This window comes from Elgaria multicarinata, chromosome 3, assembly GCF_023053635.1.
Source record: "Elgaria multicarinata webbii isolate HBS135686 ecotype San Diego chromosome 3, rElgMul1.1.pri, whole genome shotgun sequence".
Classification (NCBI taxonomy): Eukaryota; Metazoa; Chordata; class Lepidosauria; order Squamata; family Anguidae; genus Elgaria; species Elgaria multicarinata.
In genome coordinates this window covers 160,892,361-160,909,655 of record NC_086173.1, presented here as the reverse complement: position 1 = coordinate 160,909,655, position 17,295 = coordinate 160,892,361, and the positions used below count along the sequence as shown (strand labels likewise).

The window sequence follows — 17,295 nt, the reverse complement described above, 5'->3', positions numbered from 1 at the left end:
AATTCCTCCTCTCCTCCTTCCTATTCTCAAACAAATCCTTACATTACCCAGACAGGCTGTCTGGCCTTCAGCAATACACATTGATTCAACCTGCTTTGGACCGAGATGGATCCGAGTCAGATCCAGACTGCTTTGGTCTAAACCAGCCCACTTTAGACTTGGGATTCAGAACCGGAACTACAGCACTACACCACTCTCATTGTTTTCTCTTATGTTTCCATCAGATGCTGTGCAGGAGAGTGAGGATAAGAGAGAACATCCTAGCACATCACAAGGAGGAACGAAGGGTGGACTGTTGGAAGAGGACTTGAGCGATCAGGATAGATCCAGAAGGAACAGCGGAAACTATACAAAAGAGAAGGACAAATCCATTTCAACTCAGAGCGGGGTCCACCTTGAACAAGAAGAACAAACAGGAAATGGACACAGAAAGCACCTGGATGCTCATTTGAGAATCCTCACAGCAGAGAAACCCAGTCAAAGCTCAGAGTCTGGGAAAAGAGACTGTCTGAGCAAACCAACTGAAAAAGGTCCAGTGCTTGACAATGAGGGGAAAAGTCATACTGGTTTGGAGTGTACAATGAGCTTCACACGGAGCTCTCAACTTACAACACACCATCAACAAATTCATTCTGCGCAGGAACTGTATATGTGTACACAATGTGGAAACAGCTTCCACAAAAAAGATCTCAAAGCACATCAAAGGTGCCATAGAAGGTGGAAACCCTTTAAATGCTCCTGGTGTGAAAAAAGCTATGGGCATAGCACAAGCCTTTCCAGACATAAAAGAGTTCATACAGGGGAGAAACCCTATGAATGTGCAGAATGTGGAAAGGGCTGCATTGATAACTCACATCTTATTACACACCAACGAATTCACAGAGGAGAGAAACCCTATGCATGTAAAGTATGTGGAAAGAGCTTTTCATATAGTTCATCCCTTATTATGCATGAAAGAATTCACACGGGAGAAAAACCCTTTCAATGCTCAACATGTGCAAAATGGTTCAAAACGAACTCAGACCTTTCCATCCATGAAAGAATCCACACAGGAGAGAAACCCTATACATGTAAAGAATGTGGAAGGAGCTTTACTCAGAGGGTAAACCTTATTACGCATGAAAGAATTCATACAGGAGAGAAACCCTTTCAATGCTCAACATGTGCAAAATTCTTCAAAACAAGCTCAGAGCTTAACAGCCATAAAAGAATCCACACAGGGGAGAAACCCTATACATGTAAAGAATGTGGAAGGAGCTTTTCGCATAGTTCATCCCTTATTACGCATGAAAGAATTCATACAGGAGAGAAACCCTTTCAATGCTCAACATGTGCAAAATTCTTCAAAACAAGCTCAGACCTTAACAGCCATAAAAGAATCCACACAGGGGAGAAACCCTATACATGTAAAGAATGTGGAAGGAGCTTTACTCATAGGACATCCCTTATTATGCATGAAGGAATTCACACACAGGAGAAACCCTATAAATGTGCAGAATGTGAAAAGGGCTTCAGCAGTAACTCACATCTTATTAAACACCAACGAATTCACACAGGAGAGAAACCCTATACATGTAAAGAATGTGGAAAAAGCTTTTCTCAGAGGGATACCCTTATTACACATGAAAGAATTCATACAGGTGAGAAACCCCATGCATGTAAAGAATGTGGAAAGAGCTTTTCTCAGAGGGCAACCCTTATTACGCATGAAAGACTTCACACAGGGGAGAAACCTTATAAATGTTCTATATGCAGTGAAACATTCCGTTACAGTAATCAGCTTGCGAGACATCAAAGAACTCATGCACGGGAGACTCCCTAGAAACGTTCAGTGTGTGAGGAAATGTTCACATGCCAAGCAAACCTTGCAATACTTTAGAAAGATGTCCATAAACTGGGTTGGCTGTAGAAATCTCCTCACTGTAGGGCATGTTTTGATGATGGATTGAACCTTCATGGACATGAGATTGCAGACAGTAGAAACAGGAGCCCCATTGCCCCCTGGAATCCTGTGTCAAGCACCTGCTTTGCCAGATGGGCACCCGGACACAGATGAATTCACCTCTCCCCAGTATGATTCTATGTCTGCCCTTATATTATTTCTCATTTTAGTGGATGCGATATGTGGAATTCTCTGCCTCACATTCTGTGGCTCTATTAGATGTTTTAGTGGGATGGTTTTAATTACTTAGTGTAGCAATGTTCTCTTTGTGGTTCGATGATGTCACTCATTATATGTTTTATGCGGATGGTTATAAGAACGTAATTGTACTGTACATTTTTATGAATATTTCTTTGGAAGAAACTGGAGAAATAGAACTTCCCCCCTCTGTCAGAGAAATAACAAGTAACTTCTCTTTTCTTTTTGGGCAAGAGGGCAAGAGGGCATTTCCAAGGCAGGAGCCCAACCAAGGAACGCTCAGGTTGGATTGAGGTCTTTTCTGACTATTTGGCCAACTTATCAAGGTTCAAAAGGTTAATGTGGGGAATCCTGAATCCACAGACAGAAGATATTGAGATGGGAAACGTTTTAGAAGCTGTTGAAATGGGAAACTGGTACAGTCGCTGTGGCTGCTTTTTAGATGGCTCATGTTGCTTTTATTGTGTTTGAATACTAATAAAGTTCTGTGTGTCTTTTCTCTGTTTCATAGTCTTCATTCCATTTTGCCTCCATAAACAAGAATGGTCCCGGGTTGGATGATCAGGCTGCCATTTTGTACAGAGTTCCAAGCCCCTTAAGCAGAGGGAACATGGTGGGATTTCGTTCTGGGGTAAGAACGGTTGGAGTGCATCTTCAACACATTGAAGCCAAGGGTCATTTTGCACCTGTCCAACTTGGAATGTGTGATGTCATAGACTGGCAATGCCCTGTCTGCACATGGAAGAGGAAATAGGCAAAATAATATTCCCTAACTCCTTTTGGCTCTTTCCGTTTGTTGGAAGACATTGGAAGACCCAAGAAAGAGGCTCCATTGAAGCGTTCACTTTCCACACTTCTGACTGCATCCAAGTTCTCCTGCCTGCAGTTCCTCCGGACCTCCAACTGGGGCAGGATGGAGAGGAGCTGCATTTATCCTGCAGTCTTCATTTCTCTGGCTGCCTCGATGAAAACGAATTTTTAGTTTTAGGGTGGAAAACTCTGGACTTTTGCTATCATTGTTACACCGTTGGGGTGGTGGGTTTGCTCTTAGATGAAGGTATCTAAACAAGAAAAGAACTATAAAGGATTGAACAAAAAAAATGAAAAATTTGACAAGTATTTTTTAGTAGAGAACAGCTTTTACATCTGAACAGAATCTACACAAATACTCATTCTTCAAAAGTATAAGTGGTGTAAGGTAAATATAATAACCAGGTTAAATGCATACAGCCAGACTGCCAACAGTGAGCCCTGATTCTATCCAAGTTTGTTCCAAGTTAGGTCTTTTTCAGGCTGAACGTATTTTGGAAACCAAAAAGGAGGACAATGTGACGGCCTGTAAGGAGGCGTGGCCACCCCAACTTGCCTACCCCCATGGTGCGTCGGACTTGACATTGTATTTTGTATTTGTGTTTTTAACTTGTTGGTTGTTTTATGATGGTTTTAATTTTTGTGAACCGCCCAGAGAGCTTCGGCTATTGGGCGGTATAAAAATGTAATAAATAAATAAATAAATTGACATGTATGGCCCCCAAGGGGGCGTGGCCTTGATCACATGTCTAATTCTACACCATCCTCATCCTCATTATCACCATGATCCATTAACAGCATCAACATCCATTATCACACCCATGATCAACATTATGTTGTCATTAGGCTCAAGGGGTAGCCTTGGGCTAGTCACCATCTCCCGGCCTACCTCACAGGGTTGTTGTAAGGACAAAAATGGGGGGGGGCATTTGTGCTTCCTTGACCTCCTTAGAAAAATACTAACAATCACCACCATTATGGTGGCTTTGGTGATCACGGTGCGACTGAACACCACAAAGACACAGACCCATCTCCGTGGGGCTATGTAACAAATACTCGCCCCTTCCTCAGCATAGGAGCTGTGGCCGGGGCAGGCTCCTTCCCTCCTTTCCCCCACACAGGGTAGAAAAACAACCCCAACATCAAAGCAGCTCTCTTTCTTTCTTTCTTTCTTTCTTTCTTTCTTTCTTTCTTTCTTTCTTTCCCTTCCTTCTCTCCTTCCATCTCTCTACCTCCCTCTTCTCTTTCTTTCTCCCTCTGGTTCCTCTTCTCTGTGTGTACCCTTTCTTTATGTCTCTTATCTTCCCCTGTTTTTCCCTCCTCCCTTGTCTGCTCTTTCCTTCCTCTCTCTCTCTCTCTCTCTCCTCCACCGCTCTCCTTCTGGCTGCTCTTTCTTTTTCCTTTCCTCCCTCTCTGGTCCCTCCTTCTCCCCCTCCCCTTTCTTTCTTTCTCTCTGATCCCTCTTCATTTCTTCCCCCCCTCTCAGGAAAGGCGACAAGGGAGTCAGTCCGATTCCACTGCAGCCCCGGGCAAGACCCAAGCCACATGCGCCACATGGCTGAGGATGGGGTGGGGAGGCGGAGGACGGCCGTGCTGACAGCCATGTACCTTCCCACTGGCTGGCCTGGTCTTGCTGCCGCCTTGCCCATCCAGTTACGGTGCCTCCTGCTGCACGAAGTTCTTCGGACTGTGCTGATCCGATCCGTCGCGCTGCTCCAATCCACCTCCCTCTGCGCCACCTTGCCCACACACACTGGTTGCCACTGCTTCTACACAGTTCAGCCAGCAGCCGGGGGATTATTGCTGCATTCTATCATGTGATATCTCGGCTGGGCCGGAAGTCTCTTGAGATGTCCTGGGGAGGGAAAGATGGCCAGCCTGCTGGGGAAAAGGCCTAATGGTGCAACCACGGGCCAGGCACCCCCATTATCCAGGTAAAGGGCCCCTCAACTCCAGTTGGCCTAATTTCCCCAGAAGTGTCCAGACTTCCCCGGTCAAATGGTCACCCTATCCTTTTTCCAAGGAGCCCAAGGAAGCATATAGGATTGCCCTCCTCCAGTTTGTCCTCATGACAACCCTGTGAGGTGGGTCAGGCTGGGAGTCAGTGACTCGGCCAAAGCCACCCAGTGAGCTTCACAGCCAACTAAGTACTTGCACCTGAATCTTCTCACTTTCACCTACTCTTTTAGCCGTTACACCACAACGATGGCAAATAGAGCCTCCATGTTCACGGAGAAAGCCCTTGTGCTACATGGACCTCGGTCTGATCCAGATTGATGTTCAAAATCTTCTTAAAGGATAAGAGAAAAATCAATAAATCATGAGCAAGAAACTGAATAGAAATCAAAGCAATGGAAATGAAATCCTCAGTTGTTTTAGATCACAAGATGTCCTCCACTCTGGGGGGTTTCTTGCACTGAACTACAGTTCCCAACAGCCCTTGCAAAGCCCACACCAATGTCCCACAGCTGGCCCCATTTAACTGAGCCAGGTGCTCAGCTTGCAGTGAGAAGCAGAAGGGAAGAAATAAACCCCCTCCTGCAGGCCAAGGAAGCAGTACAAGAAGGTTGCTGCTCTCTGCATTCCCATTTCTGTGGGTTGGAGGCTGTTTTGTTGATGTTCCACAGCCAGTGATGCCTCCAGGTTTTTGAGGAGCTTTACAGAAGAACCAGCTCCCTCTGTGAGTCTACGTTCTTCTTGCCGGTGTCACCAGCAGCTCTTCCTCATCCTCCTCTTTCTCTTCATTACAACCACTTGCTTGGTTGGCAGGCAGGGCGTCTCCTGCTCCTCCTTCTGAAGAGGTCAGTGAACAAGAAGGTTTCCAAGGTGAAGAGGAGGAGCACGTCCAGGGGGACCCTTGCCAGTGGGCCCTTGGTTTTGGTGGGCCCTTGGCTCATGCTGGAACATGTCTCTGCTTGATGCCAGCCCTGACTAAGGTCATGCTTTGTGGAAATGGCTCCTTGGAGAAATCCAGAGAGAAAGGAACAAGCATCCAGGGTCTCTGCTGGGGCTTCCCAATGAATTGGCGTGTTAAACCTTTCAGAGTGCAAAGAACAAGGATGTGCCAACCTAAAGATTTAAACTTGCTTCTAGATTCTGTATGGGAGGGGAGTGGAGAGAGGGATTAGAGGATCCTGACCTGCGATATGAATGTGCTGCAACAGATACATGAACTGTTATCAGCACTGGGCGTTTTTTCATGGTCATATTAGCAATGAACAAATAAGGCTAAATGGACATGAAATCCCAGAGGACGGTCTGTGACGATTTCAAATAGAGCATATCAGAATTAAGAGAAAACTGACCATTGTAGTACGTTTTGAGAACAATCGGGAAACCATGATCTCTCTTTAGGCCACACTGCTAAAATCAAACTTACTAATTAGTCATTTCATGCTAGGGCTTTTGTTTGATGTTCTTTGATGTAAGTATTTATTAAGTTTATATCCTGTCTCATGTAGAAATACTTTCTTTTATTGAATTTGTCTCCTGCCTTTTTCCTCCAAGGAACCCAAGGCAGCATACAGAATCCTCCTCCTCTCCATCTTATCACCCCGACAACAACCTTGCCAAGTACTTTGGACTGAGAGTCTCCTACAGGCCCAAAGTCACCCAGTGAGCTTCCTTGGCTGAGCAGGGACTAGAACCCACATCTCCCACTGGTTTCTAAATGTTACCAATTCTGATGCAATCTTTGTGTCTATGTCTACATTTATAGCAGGGCATTGCTGGCATTTGATAGAATATGAAAATATGTGTTAACGAAGCAACAGTGATGGTGGGGAAAAATAAAATGGAGAGGACCAGGACTGTAAAGCTGCTCTGAGTCCCTTGAAAGAGAAAAAAAGGACAAAAATGAATGGAATAATGATATGATCATACTGATAATAAGGATCGCAATTTACAGGTGCAAATGTTTTGGGGGGTTTTGCATGTGTGTTTTTGCTTCCAGGTAGGGAACATTCTTATTCCTGAACGTTCCAATTTCCATCACTTTTTTCTCTAGGCTGTAGTTGAGTACAGAGATCTAAGTGACTGATCTTCTACTAACTATAACATAGGGCTGTTTCTTATGAAATGACCCATGGAGCACCACCAAAAGTCCACAGGCCCAAGGTCAGAGGAGGGCTCAGAAGAGACAAGAGAAGAACCCCAAAGAGCTATTCTTTTTTGCTTCAACAGAAGTGCATGGAATCTGGTGACCTAGCAGTCCTTATGACTGTGACTAAATTTGCCCAATTTCAGACAGTTTGTTCCAGTGCCTTTTGTGTTATGTATGCCGAAAGTTTCCTTTCCTCAAAATCTAAACCAAAAGGTAAAAAGAAACCTGTCAAGCCACACAGGGGATTAGAGATCCTTATTAGAAGGTGTTTCATGTGATGATTAGGAGATCACTTGCACTGATCTCCAGTACTTTGAATTGCAAAACACACCCACCCCAACTAGTACTTTCCTTTTCTCTGTCCTAAAACTGCCGTAGTTTACCTTCAGGGGATTATTTGAGGCTCATCTCATTAAAGGAAGAAAAAAGAGAAAGCTCTCTTTGGCTGCAAAAGCTCATTACAAGGGAGGGAAGTTGTGCTTATTTATTGCACTGCTCCATTTTTTCCATTCCATATCATTATATAAAATTCTCCCTTATTAGCATTTCTTCTAAATTAAATAGCCAAACAGTGAAGCCCTTCCTTATAGAGGTGTTGTGCCAGCCCCCTGCTCTTTTGCAGCCTTTCCCCCCCATTTGTAAAAGAACGGGTAAGATTTATTTACTGTTCTTTTAAATGCATATAGACTAATCTGAGCATATTCTTCTTAGGGTCAATGGATGTACACATCATCAAACGTGCCACAGGCTGTTGCCACAGGTAAAAGCAAGCAACTGGACCTGTTCAGAAGAACAACCACTGCTTTAACCATGGTGAATAAGGCTTTTTCCCTTAGTCAATGTAGTTACAGCCGTGGTTTAAGGTGTCTTCTGAACAAGGCCACAGTGTTTTGCCATGGGGACAAAGTGTTAGATCAATGTTCTTCACCCAGGGACGAAATCCAAACAGCCCCTAAGCACGACTCCATACTTCCAGCGACAGAGGGTTCAAAAGTGCTTTATTGATTATAATCAAGATCTGAGTCTCTTGAAAGGTGAGCAGTCAGACAGAGAATAGGGAATTCAGCACAGCATTTCAAGCCTGCAAGGGGCAGGGCCCTGTTGCAGCATAAACCAATCAGAACGTCACACTGGGGCATAGCTAATCTCTTTAAACAATCCCTTTGCCCCACAGCAAGCTGGAGCCAAAGCTCTTGTTTATGTTAGATAAGACAGATGCAAGGATGCACGCAAGGAGATATTCTCGCGTACCTGATACTTCGTTTGCTGCTTAATGGCTGCTTCACAGTTTCCTTTTAAAAATGGAGACACTTATGCTAATATTTCCCCCCTTTAAAGCAATTTAAAACTTAAGCTTGCTAGCTTCTTCTAGGTCATCTGTGGCTAAGGCTTCATAATGCAAAGTAAAATCATTACAATAGACAAAATGCAAGAAATCCCTCTTTTAACTATCCTATATTGGGATAGCTAGTGAGCCATCTAAATAGATCATCACTGAGTGGCTGTCTTGTTTTATGAAAAACTTCTGAAAGTGGCTCTACTTTCGCTGAAAAAGAACACAGAGTTGTTTAATAAGGCCATTGATTCATTTTTCTAAATGACATCTGTGAAATTTAAACCATAGAGTGGTTAAGACTATAGGAGGGCATGTCACTAAAACTATATGTGCTACTGCATGTAGATTTTTCTTTGTTAACTTTCTTTTCATCTGTAACGTAGGGCTCTAAAAGTCCTTGGGTAGAATCAAAGCATAATATGTGTGCACAATTCTGAACCTTTAACTATCCTACATTTTGGCCAGTTGTATTCTCTGATTCTATGCATATTGAGTGTTTGATTTCATTAAGTATTACTTGGTAGGCTACGAGTCCTTTGGAGCGTGGATCTCGCACCCACAAGCTTCTGGTAGTCCTGTGTGTAATTCATTTTTAAAACTCAGTCAGCTGCCCATTCTGTGTTTACTTTTGAGGTCTAATTGGTTAGGGGCACAGGGACTGGAAGTAATTTATTACTTACATCTTTCTTCTCTATTTGTTCACAAATCTAACAGTTTTTGGCTTGTGTGGTTATCACAAGCTTTTGCAGGGCAGGAAGATAAGGGTTTGCAAAGAACGTTTGGCAATTGTGGAATGAAGTTAAGTTACTTATGAGTGGTGAAAGGCACAAATATAGACAAAATCCTTTCTTAAAGACATTTGCCATGGCAATCAAATAATCACTTGGAACTACCAAAGTAAGAAACTTATGAACAGGATAAGAATTATCAAAATTACAGCTACACAATCTTCACACAAATGTAAGTTCATTAGTTTTGCTTATCAAATTTAACTTTAGTGCCCCCTAAATGTTGGGCTGAGTACTTGGGTTGCTCTGTGCTGGTTTGTTCGCCTGTGCTTCTGCCGGCTTCCGGTGCACCAGAAGGCAGAGGGCTGTTGCTTTGCCTGCATCCTCCTGGCATGCGGGGCCAGGGGGAGGCAGAGGCTGATGGGCTTTTTTCTAGAACAATGTGTCCATTTATCTGTCTCTAATAACTTCACAGCAGAATGACTTACAAATACAAGGCAGTTAGGACCTTCTCATTTCTAGGATTCTACTTTTAAGCAGGACTTTATCATCAGGCTGGAACAGGTGGATAGTGTCCTTCAAGTCTCTGGAAAGGTGCAGCGTAACGATGGAGCTGAAAAAGAAAACTGCAGGGCAATTACATATTCTTGGAATAAATCATTCCCCAATTCTCATTTAATTTTTTCTTATTCCCCCACTAAAACCTGAGGGGAAAAGCCAAACATTAGTTCAAAAGGAAACAATTTAAGACTTTTTCTGACTTTTGACAATGCAATTGGAAATACATCCACCCGTTTCAAGGAAATTTCTAATTGAATTTTTGCTAGGGTTTCTTTTTTCAGGGTCCTATTCACTCTACCTGTCTACCAGACTGGAGTCTCCATAGGTTATGGAGGTGCCAGTCTATTTATAGGGCTTTTGCCATGTTCTGCACTACCTAAGAAGAAAAATAGCTTTCTAGATAATAGATCTGATTCTATGGTTTCAGGCAGGGAAAAACCTTCTACTCAACCAGTCAGTTAGTCAACAAAAAACAAGTAGGTATTTAAAAAGCTTTTACATTTCAGCAAAGTCAATCTGGATTCTTTAAAAAGGATAACAAGTCCATGTCTTCTCTCCCATGGCTGCAGGGGCTTTTCTTTGATGCATTTACTTTTTGACAAATGAGGCAAGTAGAAACAATTCACTGAGCATCTATCTATATTCCTTGGCTGATCATGGTTCTCTAAAGTCTTTCAACCATTGAAGAGGCTGGTGAATGTCCATCTTGGGAGGTCATTAAGCAGGGTGGTCATGATGATTCTTGGCACATCAGGGGTAACAAATCATCTTTCTGGGTTCTTGAAAGCTTTGAGTTCTTGTGCTAATTTCAATTTCATAAGGTGGATTCAAATGCTGAGAAATTCGGCTAGCTCCAATCATGGCAGCTTGTTTGTAGACAAATTAGCCAATTCTTTCGGCAACATCAGGGCTTCTAACAGATCAACTGTTAATTCTCCATGGGCCACTGGCTGCTCACTGGCAGTCACAAATCTTCCTTCTTTCCAAATCTATCCATGTGATATTTTGATTCAGTAAATATAGTCTTTTGCCTGAAGCAAGTTTCAGGGCTTCTGTGCATGCTATGAGTTCAGCTGCTTGTTGTACAATTGTAGCTCGATCCATCGGTAAACAACTCGAGGTCATCATATAGGTCTGGCCGAGGTTTGGTGCCAAATTGCAAGACTTCAAGGCATTCATGCTCTGGAATGACTTTTTTCTTTGTAATTCAGGTATCAATGTGGCAGGGTTCAATGAGGCGAGCCTTGGATCCATGAGGAGGCTGATCTCATATCTGGACTGGCGGGCGGGGTTCAGGTGTCGGCTTTCTCTACTGTACTCCACTGGTCTCCAGGTGGGACTTGACTTTTTGGCGCATCACACCAGTGCTGGTGTACAAGCTTGAGTTCTTTAAATTGCTTTAATCATTTCACGAGTCCATTTTTAAAAAGCAATAAATAGCTGTATTCTTCTGCTGGCTTCTAATTTCAAAGGATACTGATGCAAGGACACAGGGGTACTTCCAGGCTTCAATTGTGATTGCATTTAGGGCTCAGTCTGGCCCTGTTTGGGCAAAAGCACTTCAAGTGTTCTATTAGGCCAAAGGAAATTTGGGCCTGCAATAAGAATATCTCTGCCCAAAAGAGCCACTGGGCAATTTTCAGAACATAATATTCAAAACACACACACAAATACATCAATTCAGTATTTCCAATTTTCGTCAGCAGAGGGTGAGAGACATCAAGATTTTGAAATTGTCCAAAGCTAGTAAGCTTTGAGGGGTCTTCCGGCATCTAAAAACCAAACATTCTTTCTCCACTGAGACTGAAAGGGTTACTCCCTCATCTCGAGCCACAGCACGCAGGAGAAGCAGCAAACAACGGGAAGGAGGAGGCGAAGGGGGATGTAACACCAAGGGGAAATTAGCCGCAGGAGGGGAAACAAAAGCATCAAATTTCTTTCACTTGGGCCGGGTGGAAAACACAAACTGACAATTCTTTTCTTTCACTTTTGTACAAACATCAACTTTTCTGTAATTTACATTCCAACACTCAAGGAGCCGGCAATCCTTTGAGAGGTACATTTCTTAACTACATTTCTACGTTTGTAAATTGATTCCAATGACACAGCTGAAATTAACTTTGGATCAAAAGATCCACAAGGGGGCAATCTAACACACACACACAAAAGACGTCCGTTCATTCTCACAAAACATTTTTAACTCAGTTTACACAGTTCCAAAAATTCTTTTTCAATTTCAATGAAAGCTTTCCCAAAGACAACAACCTAACCAATGGGCTCGGGGAGTCTTTCCCAATACAGACTATAAGCTTCCCATTTCTGAGGTCGACTGTGAACCCTACTCCCTCCTTTCCCCATCAGGATCCCTGGGACAGGGGTTTCACTCACCAAATAGCCGTCCCCCGTCTCCGCCCTTTTCTTTGTCACGTCTGACTGCAATTTGTTGTTGCCTGTTCCCTTCCGTCAGTCGGGTGGAGTCAATTTTGTAACCTTGGCTCGAATGGTCCCGTCAAATCGGTCTCCGTGTCTGCACAGTGCACTGCATCAACTGAGAGGCGGAAGAAATCTCCCAGCGATCGCTCCCTCTCAATCATCATTTCACCGGCAGGCACAGATCCCGACGCTGGGTTATCATCTGGTCATGGCGCCAATTTGTTCGATCAATGTTCTTCACCCAGGGACGAAATCCAAACAGCCCCTAAGCACGACTCCACACTTCCAGTGACAGAGGGTTCAAAAGTGCTTTATTGATTATAATCAAGATCTGAGTGTCTTGAAAGGCGAGCAGTCAGACAGAGAATAGGGAATTCAGCACAGCATTTCAAGCCTGCAAGGGGCAGGGCCCTGTTGCAGTATAAACCAATCAGAACGTCACACTGGGGCATAGCTAATCTCTTCAAACAATCCCTTTGCCCCACAGCAAGCTGGAGACGAAGCTCTTGTTTATGTTAGATAAGACAGATGCAAGGATGCACTCAAGGAGATATTCTCACGTACGTGATACTTCGTTTGCTGCTTAATGGCTGCTTCACAGTTTCCTTTTAAAAATGGAGACACTAATGCTAACAAAAGTTCCCAGCATTTCCATAAAAAATAAACAACAAGCGACATCTTACAGGGAGCTGAGTCATAGCCACCAGTAGCACCACTCAGCCAGCACCAAGCTGGGCATATTCAAGGCGTGTACAGTCCTACTGGCAGAGGAGGAAGCACATAAGATGGTGGAGTGGTAGAATAGGGGTTAAACCACAAAGAGCATACACACAGACACGCAAAAGACCAAAAGAAAGCAGATACGGAAAAAAAAACTAATTACCTAAACAACTATAGGATGGGAACGTAACCTTAACACTAACTATTTATCTGAAGCCTAACAAAAGAGAAAAGCTTTTTTTAAAAAAATTAGAATATAGATAAACAAAAGCAGTATGACAATGGAACCAGTTACCTAGGGAAGTTGTGGTCTCTCCCACACTAGAGGCATTCAAGAGGCAGCTGGACGACCCTCTGTTAGGGATGCTTTAGGGTGGATTCCTGCATTATGCAGGGGGTTGGACTCAATGGCCTTATAGGCCCCTTCCAACTCCACTATTCTATGATTCTATGAATATTGGAAGCGAAGGAATATTAATTCAGAAGGGCAGGAAAAAGGGCGTGTGAAGAACAAACAGTAAACAATGCAAGGAATCTTAAAGAAGTGTTTAAAAGAAAGAAAAGACCAAAAAAATTGGAATTGAGAACAGCTGGGAAATTCAAGTCAAGCTGCACTAGCACAATCCAATAATATAGAACTCTCCTCCTCCTGCCAACTCTCGCTCACACTGGGAGACAAAGGAAGAATGTCCTGTTATAGACAACCCCTCCTCCACCACTGTGATTGGAGACTGCTGGGTTAAACATTCAGCCCTACAGCGGCCCCTAGAGATTTATTTATTTATTTATTTATCATACTTATACCCCGCTCCTCAGCCAAAAAAGGCTCTCGGAGCGGCTTACACTTAGCAAAAAAGACAGTCCCTGCCCTCAGGCTTACAATCTAATAAAGACATGACACACTAGGAAAAGGAGTCAAGGAGGGAGGGAGGGAGGGAGGGAGGAGAGAGAGAGAGAGAGAGAGGGAGAGAGAGAGAGAGAGAGAGAGGGAGAGAGAGTCCAGCAGGAGCAGGCCCCGATGTTACTTCTGCCTGCTCCTGTCCCCTCGGTCCTTCTTCTTCCCCACAGGGCCAAGATGGCAGTTTGCCCTTGGGGGGGGAAGTCCAGCAGCAGCAGGCCCCGATGTTACTTCTGCCTGCTCCTGTCCCCTCGGTCCTTCTTCTTCCCCACAGGGCCAAGATGGCAGTTTGCCCTGTGCGGGGGGGGGGGAAGAGTCCAGCAGGAGCAGGCCCCGATGTTACTTCTGCCTGCTCCTGTCCCCTCGGTCCTTCTTCTTCCCCACAGGGCCAAGATGGCAATTTGCCCTCTTGCCGAGGCTCAGTTCCCTCTTCCCAACTCCTCCTCTCCTCCTTCCTATTCCCAAACAAATCCTTACGTTACCCAGACAGGCTTTCTGGCCTTCAGCAATACACATTGATTCAACCTGCTTTGGACCGAACAGATCCAATTCAGATCCAGACTGCTTTGGTCTGAACCAGCCCACTTTAGACTTGGGATTCAGAACCGGAACTACAGCACTACACCACTCTCATTGTTTTCTCTTATTTTTTCCAACAGATTCTGTGCAGGAGAGTGAGGATAAGAGAGAACATCCTAGCACATCACAAGGAGGAGCGAAGGGTGGAGTGCTGAAAGAGGTCTTGAGCAATCCGGAGAGATCCAGAAGGAAGGCGGGAAAATATACAAAAGAGAAGGACAAATCCATTTCAACTCAGAGCGGGGTCCACCTTGAACAAGAAGAACAAACAGGAAAGGGACACAGAAAGCACCTGAATGCTCACTTGAGAATCCACACGGCAGAGAAACCCAGTCAAAGCTCAGAGTCTGTGAAAAGAGACTGTCTGAGCCAACCAACTGTAAAAGGTCCAGTGCTTGACACAGAGGGAGAAAGTCATATTGGTTTGGAGTGTACAATGAGCTTCACACTGAGATCACAACTTACAAGACACCATCAACAAATTCATTCTGAGGAACTGCATATGTGTACACAATGTGGAAACAGCTTCCACAAAAAAGATCTCAAAGCACATCAAAGGTGCCATAGAAGGTGGAAACCCTTTAAATGCCCCTGGTGTGAAAAAAGCTATGGGCATAGCGCAAACCTTACCAGACATAAAAGAGTTCATACAGGGGAGAAACCGTATGAATGTGCAGAATGTGGAAAGGGCTGCATTGATAACTCACATCTTATTACACACCAACGAATTCACACAGGAGAGAAACCTTATACATGTAAAGTATGTGGAAAGAGCTTTTCATATAGTTCATCCCTTATTATGCATGAAAAAATTCACACGGGAGAAAAACCCTTTCAATGCTCAACATGTGCAAAATGCTTCAAAACCAACTCAGACCTTTCCAGCCATGAAAGAATCCACACAGGGGAGAAACCCTATACATGTAAAGAATGTGGAAATAGCTTTTCACATAGTTCATCCCTTATTAGGCATGAAAGAATTCACACAGGAGAGAAACCCTATACATGTAAAGAATGTGGAAAGAGCTTTTCTCATAGGGCAACCCTTATTACGCATGAAAGAATTCACACAGGAGAGAAACCCTATACATGTAAAGTATGTGGAAAGAGCTTTTCTCATAGGGCAACCCTTATTACGCATGAAAGAATTCACACAGGGGAGAAACCCTATAAATGTGCAGAATGTGAAAAGGGCTTCAGCGATAACTCACAGCTTATTAAACACCAACGAATTCACACGGGAGAGAAACCTTATACATGTAAAGAATGTGGAAATAGCTTTTCACATAGTTCATCCCTTCTTACGCATGAAAGAATTCATACAGGGGAGAAACCCTTTCAATGCTCAACATGTGCAATATTCTTCAAAACAAGCTCAGACCTTTCCAGCCATGAAAGAATCCACACAGGGGAGAAACCCCATGCATGTAAAGAATGTGGAAAAAGCTTTTCTCAGAGGGCAACCCTTATTACGCACAAAAGAATTCACACAGGGGAGAAACCCCATGCATGTAAAGAATGTGGAAAGAGCTTTTCTCAGAGGGCAACCCTTATTACGCATGAAAGACTTCACACAGGGGAGAAACCTTATAAATGTTCTATGTGCAGTGAAACATTCCGTTACAGTAATCAGCTTGCAAGACATCAAAGAACTCATGCACAGGAGACTCCCTAGAAATGTTCAGTGTGTGAGGAAATGTTCACATGCCAAGCAGACCTTGCAATACTTTAGAATGATGTCCAAAAACTGGGTTGGCTGTAGAAATCTCATTGTTAGGGCATGTTTTGATGATGGATTGAGCCTTCATGGACATGAGGTTGCAGACAGTAGAAACAGGAGCCCCATTGCCCCCTGGAATCCTATGTGGTTCTCTGATGTTATTCATTATATGTTTTATGCGGATGGTTTTAAGAACGTAATTGTACTGTACATTTTTATGAATATTTCCTTTGGGAGAAACTGGAGAAATAGAACTTTCGCCCTCTGCCAGAGAAATGACAAGTAACTTCTCTTTTCCTTTTGGACAAGAGGGCATTTGCAAGGCAGGAGCCCAACCAAGGAATGCTCAGGTTGGATTGAGGGATTTTCTGACTATTTGGCCAAGTTATAAAGGTTCAAAAGGTTAATGTGGGGAATCCTGAATCCACAGGCAGAAGATATTGGGATGGGAAATGTTTTAGAGGCTATTGAAAAGGAAAACTGGTACAGTCGCTGCCGCTGCTTTTTAGATGGCTCATGTAACTTTTGTTGTGTTTGAATACTAATAAAGTCCTGTGTGTGTTTTCTATGTTTCATTGTCTTGATTCCGTTTTGCCTCCGTAAACAAGAATGGTCCCGGGTTGGATGATCAGGCTGCCATTTTGTACAGAACATGGTGGGATTTCGTTCTGGGGTAAGAACGGTTGGAGTGCATCTTCAACACATTGAAGCCAAGGGACATTTTGCACCTTTCCAACTTGGAATGAGTGATGTCATAGACTGGCAATGCCCTGTCTGCGAATGGAAGGGGAAATAGGCAAAATAATATTCCCTCACTCCTTTTGGCTCTTTCCAGTTGTTGGAAGACATTGAAAGACCCAAGAAAGAGGCTCCATTGAAGCGTTCACTTTCCACTCTTCTGACTGCATCCAAGTTCTCCTGCCTGCAGTTCCTCTGGACATCCAACTGGGGCAGGATGGAGAGGAGCTGCATTTGTCCTGCAATCTTCATTTCTCTGGCTGCCTCGATGAAAACGAAAAAATTGACAGTAGGGAAAGGCTTTTACATCTGAACAGAATCTACGCATGGGCTAGTCACCATCTCCAAGCCCACCTCACAGGTTTGTTGTAAGGAGAAAAATGGGGGGGGGGCATTTCTGCTTCCTTGACCTCCTTAGAAAAATACTAACAATCACCACCATTATTATAATTATTTTGCTTGGCTTTGGTGATCACGGTGGGACTGAACAGCACAAACACACCCCAAACTCTGTGGGGAAATGTAACAAA

General features: G+C 43.8%; 2 protein-coding genes across 2 annotated transcripts; both read left to right on the top strand.

Moving 5' to 3' along the window:
- Positions 1-946: 946 nt before the first annotated feature.
- Positions 947-1,822, top strand: LOC134395678 (zinc finger protein 135-like). The gene is made up of 2 exons (XM_063121839.1): positions 947-1,442; positions 1,527-1,822. Exons 1-2 carry the CDS (start codon positions 947-949, stop codon positions 1,820-1,822), a joined length of 792 nt encoding a protein of 263 aa, XP_062977909.1.
- Positions 1,823-15,106: 13,284 nt separating this feature from the next.
- LOC134395677 (zinc finger protein 572-like) lies at positions 15,107-15,982 on the top strand. Its single transcript, XM_063121838.1, has 2 exons — positions 15,107-15,566; positions 15,633-15,982. Exons 1-2 carry the CDS (start codon positions 15,107-15,109, stop codon positions 15,980-15,982), a joined length of 810 nt encoding a protein of 269 aa, XP_062977908.1.
- The last annotated feature ends 1,313 nt before the right edge of the window (positions 15,983-17,295 follow it).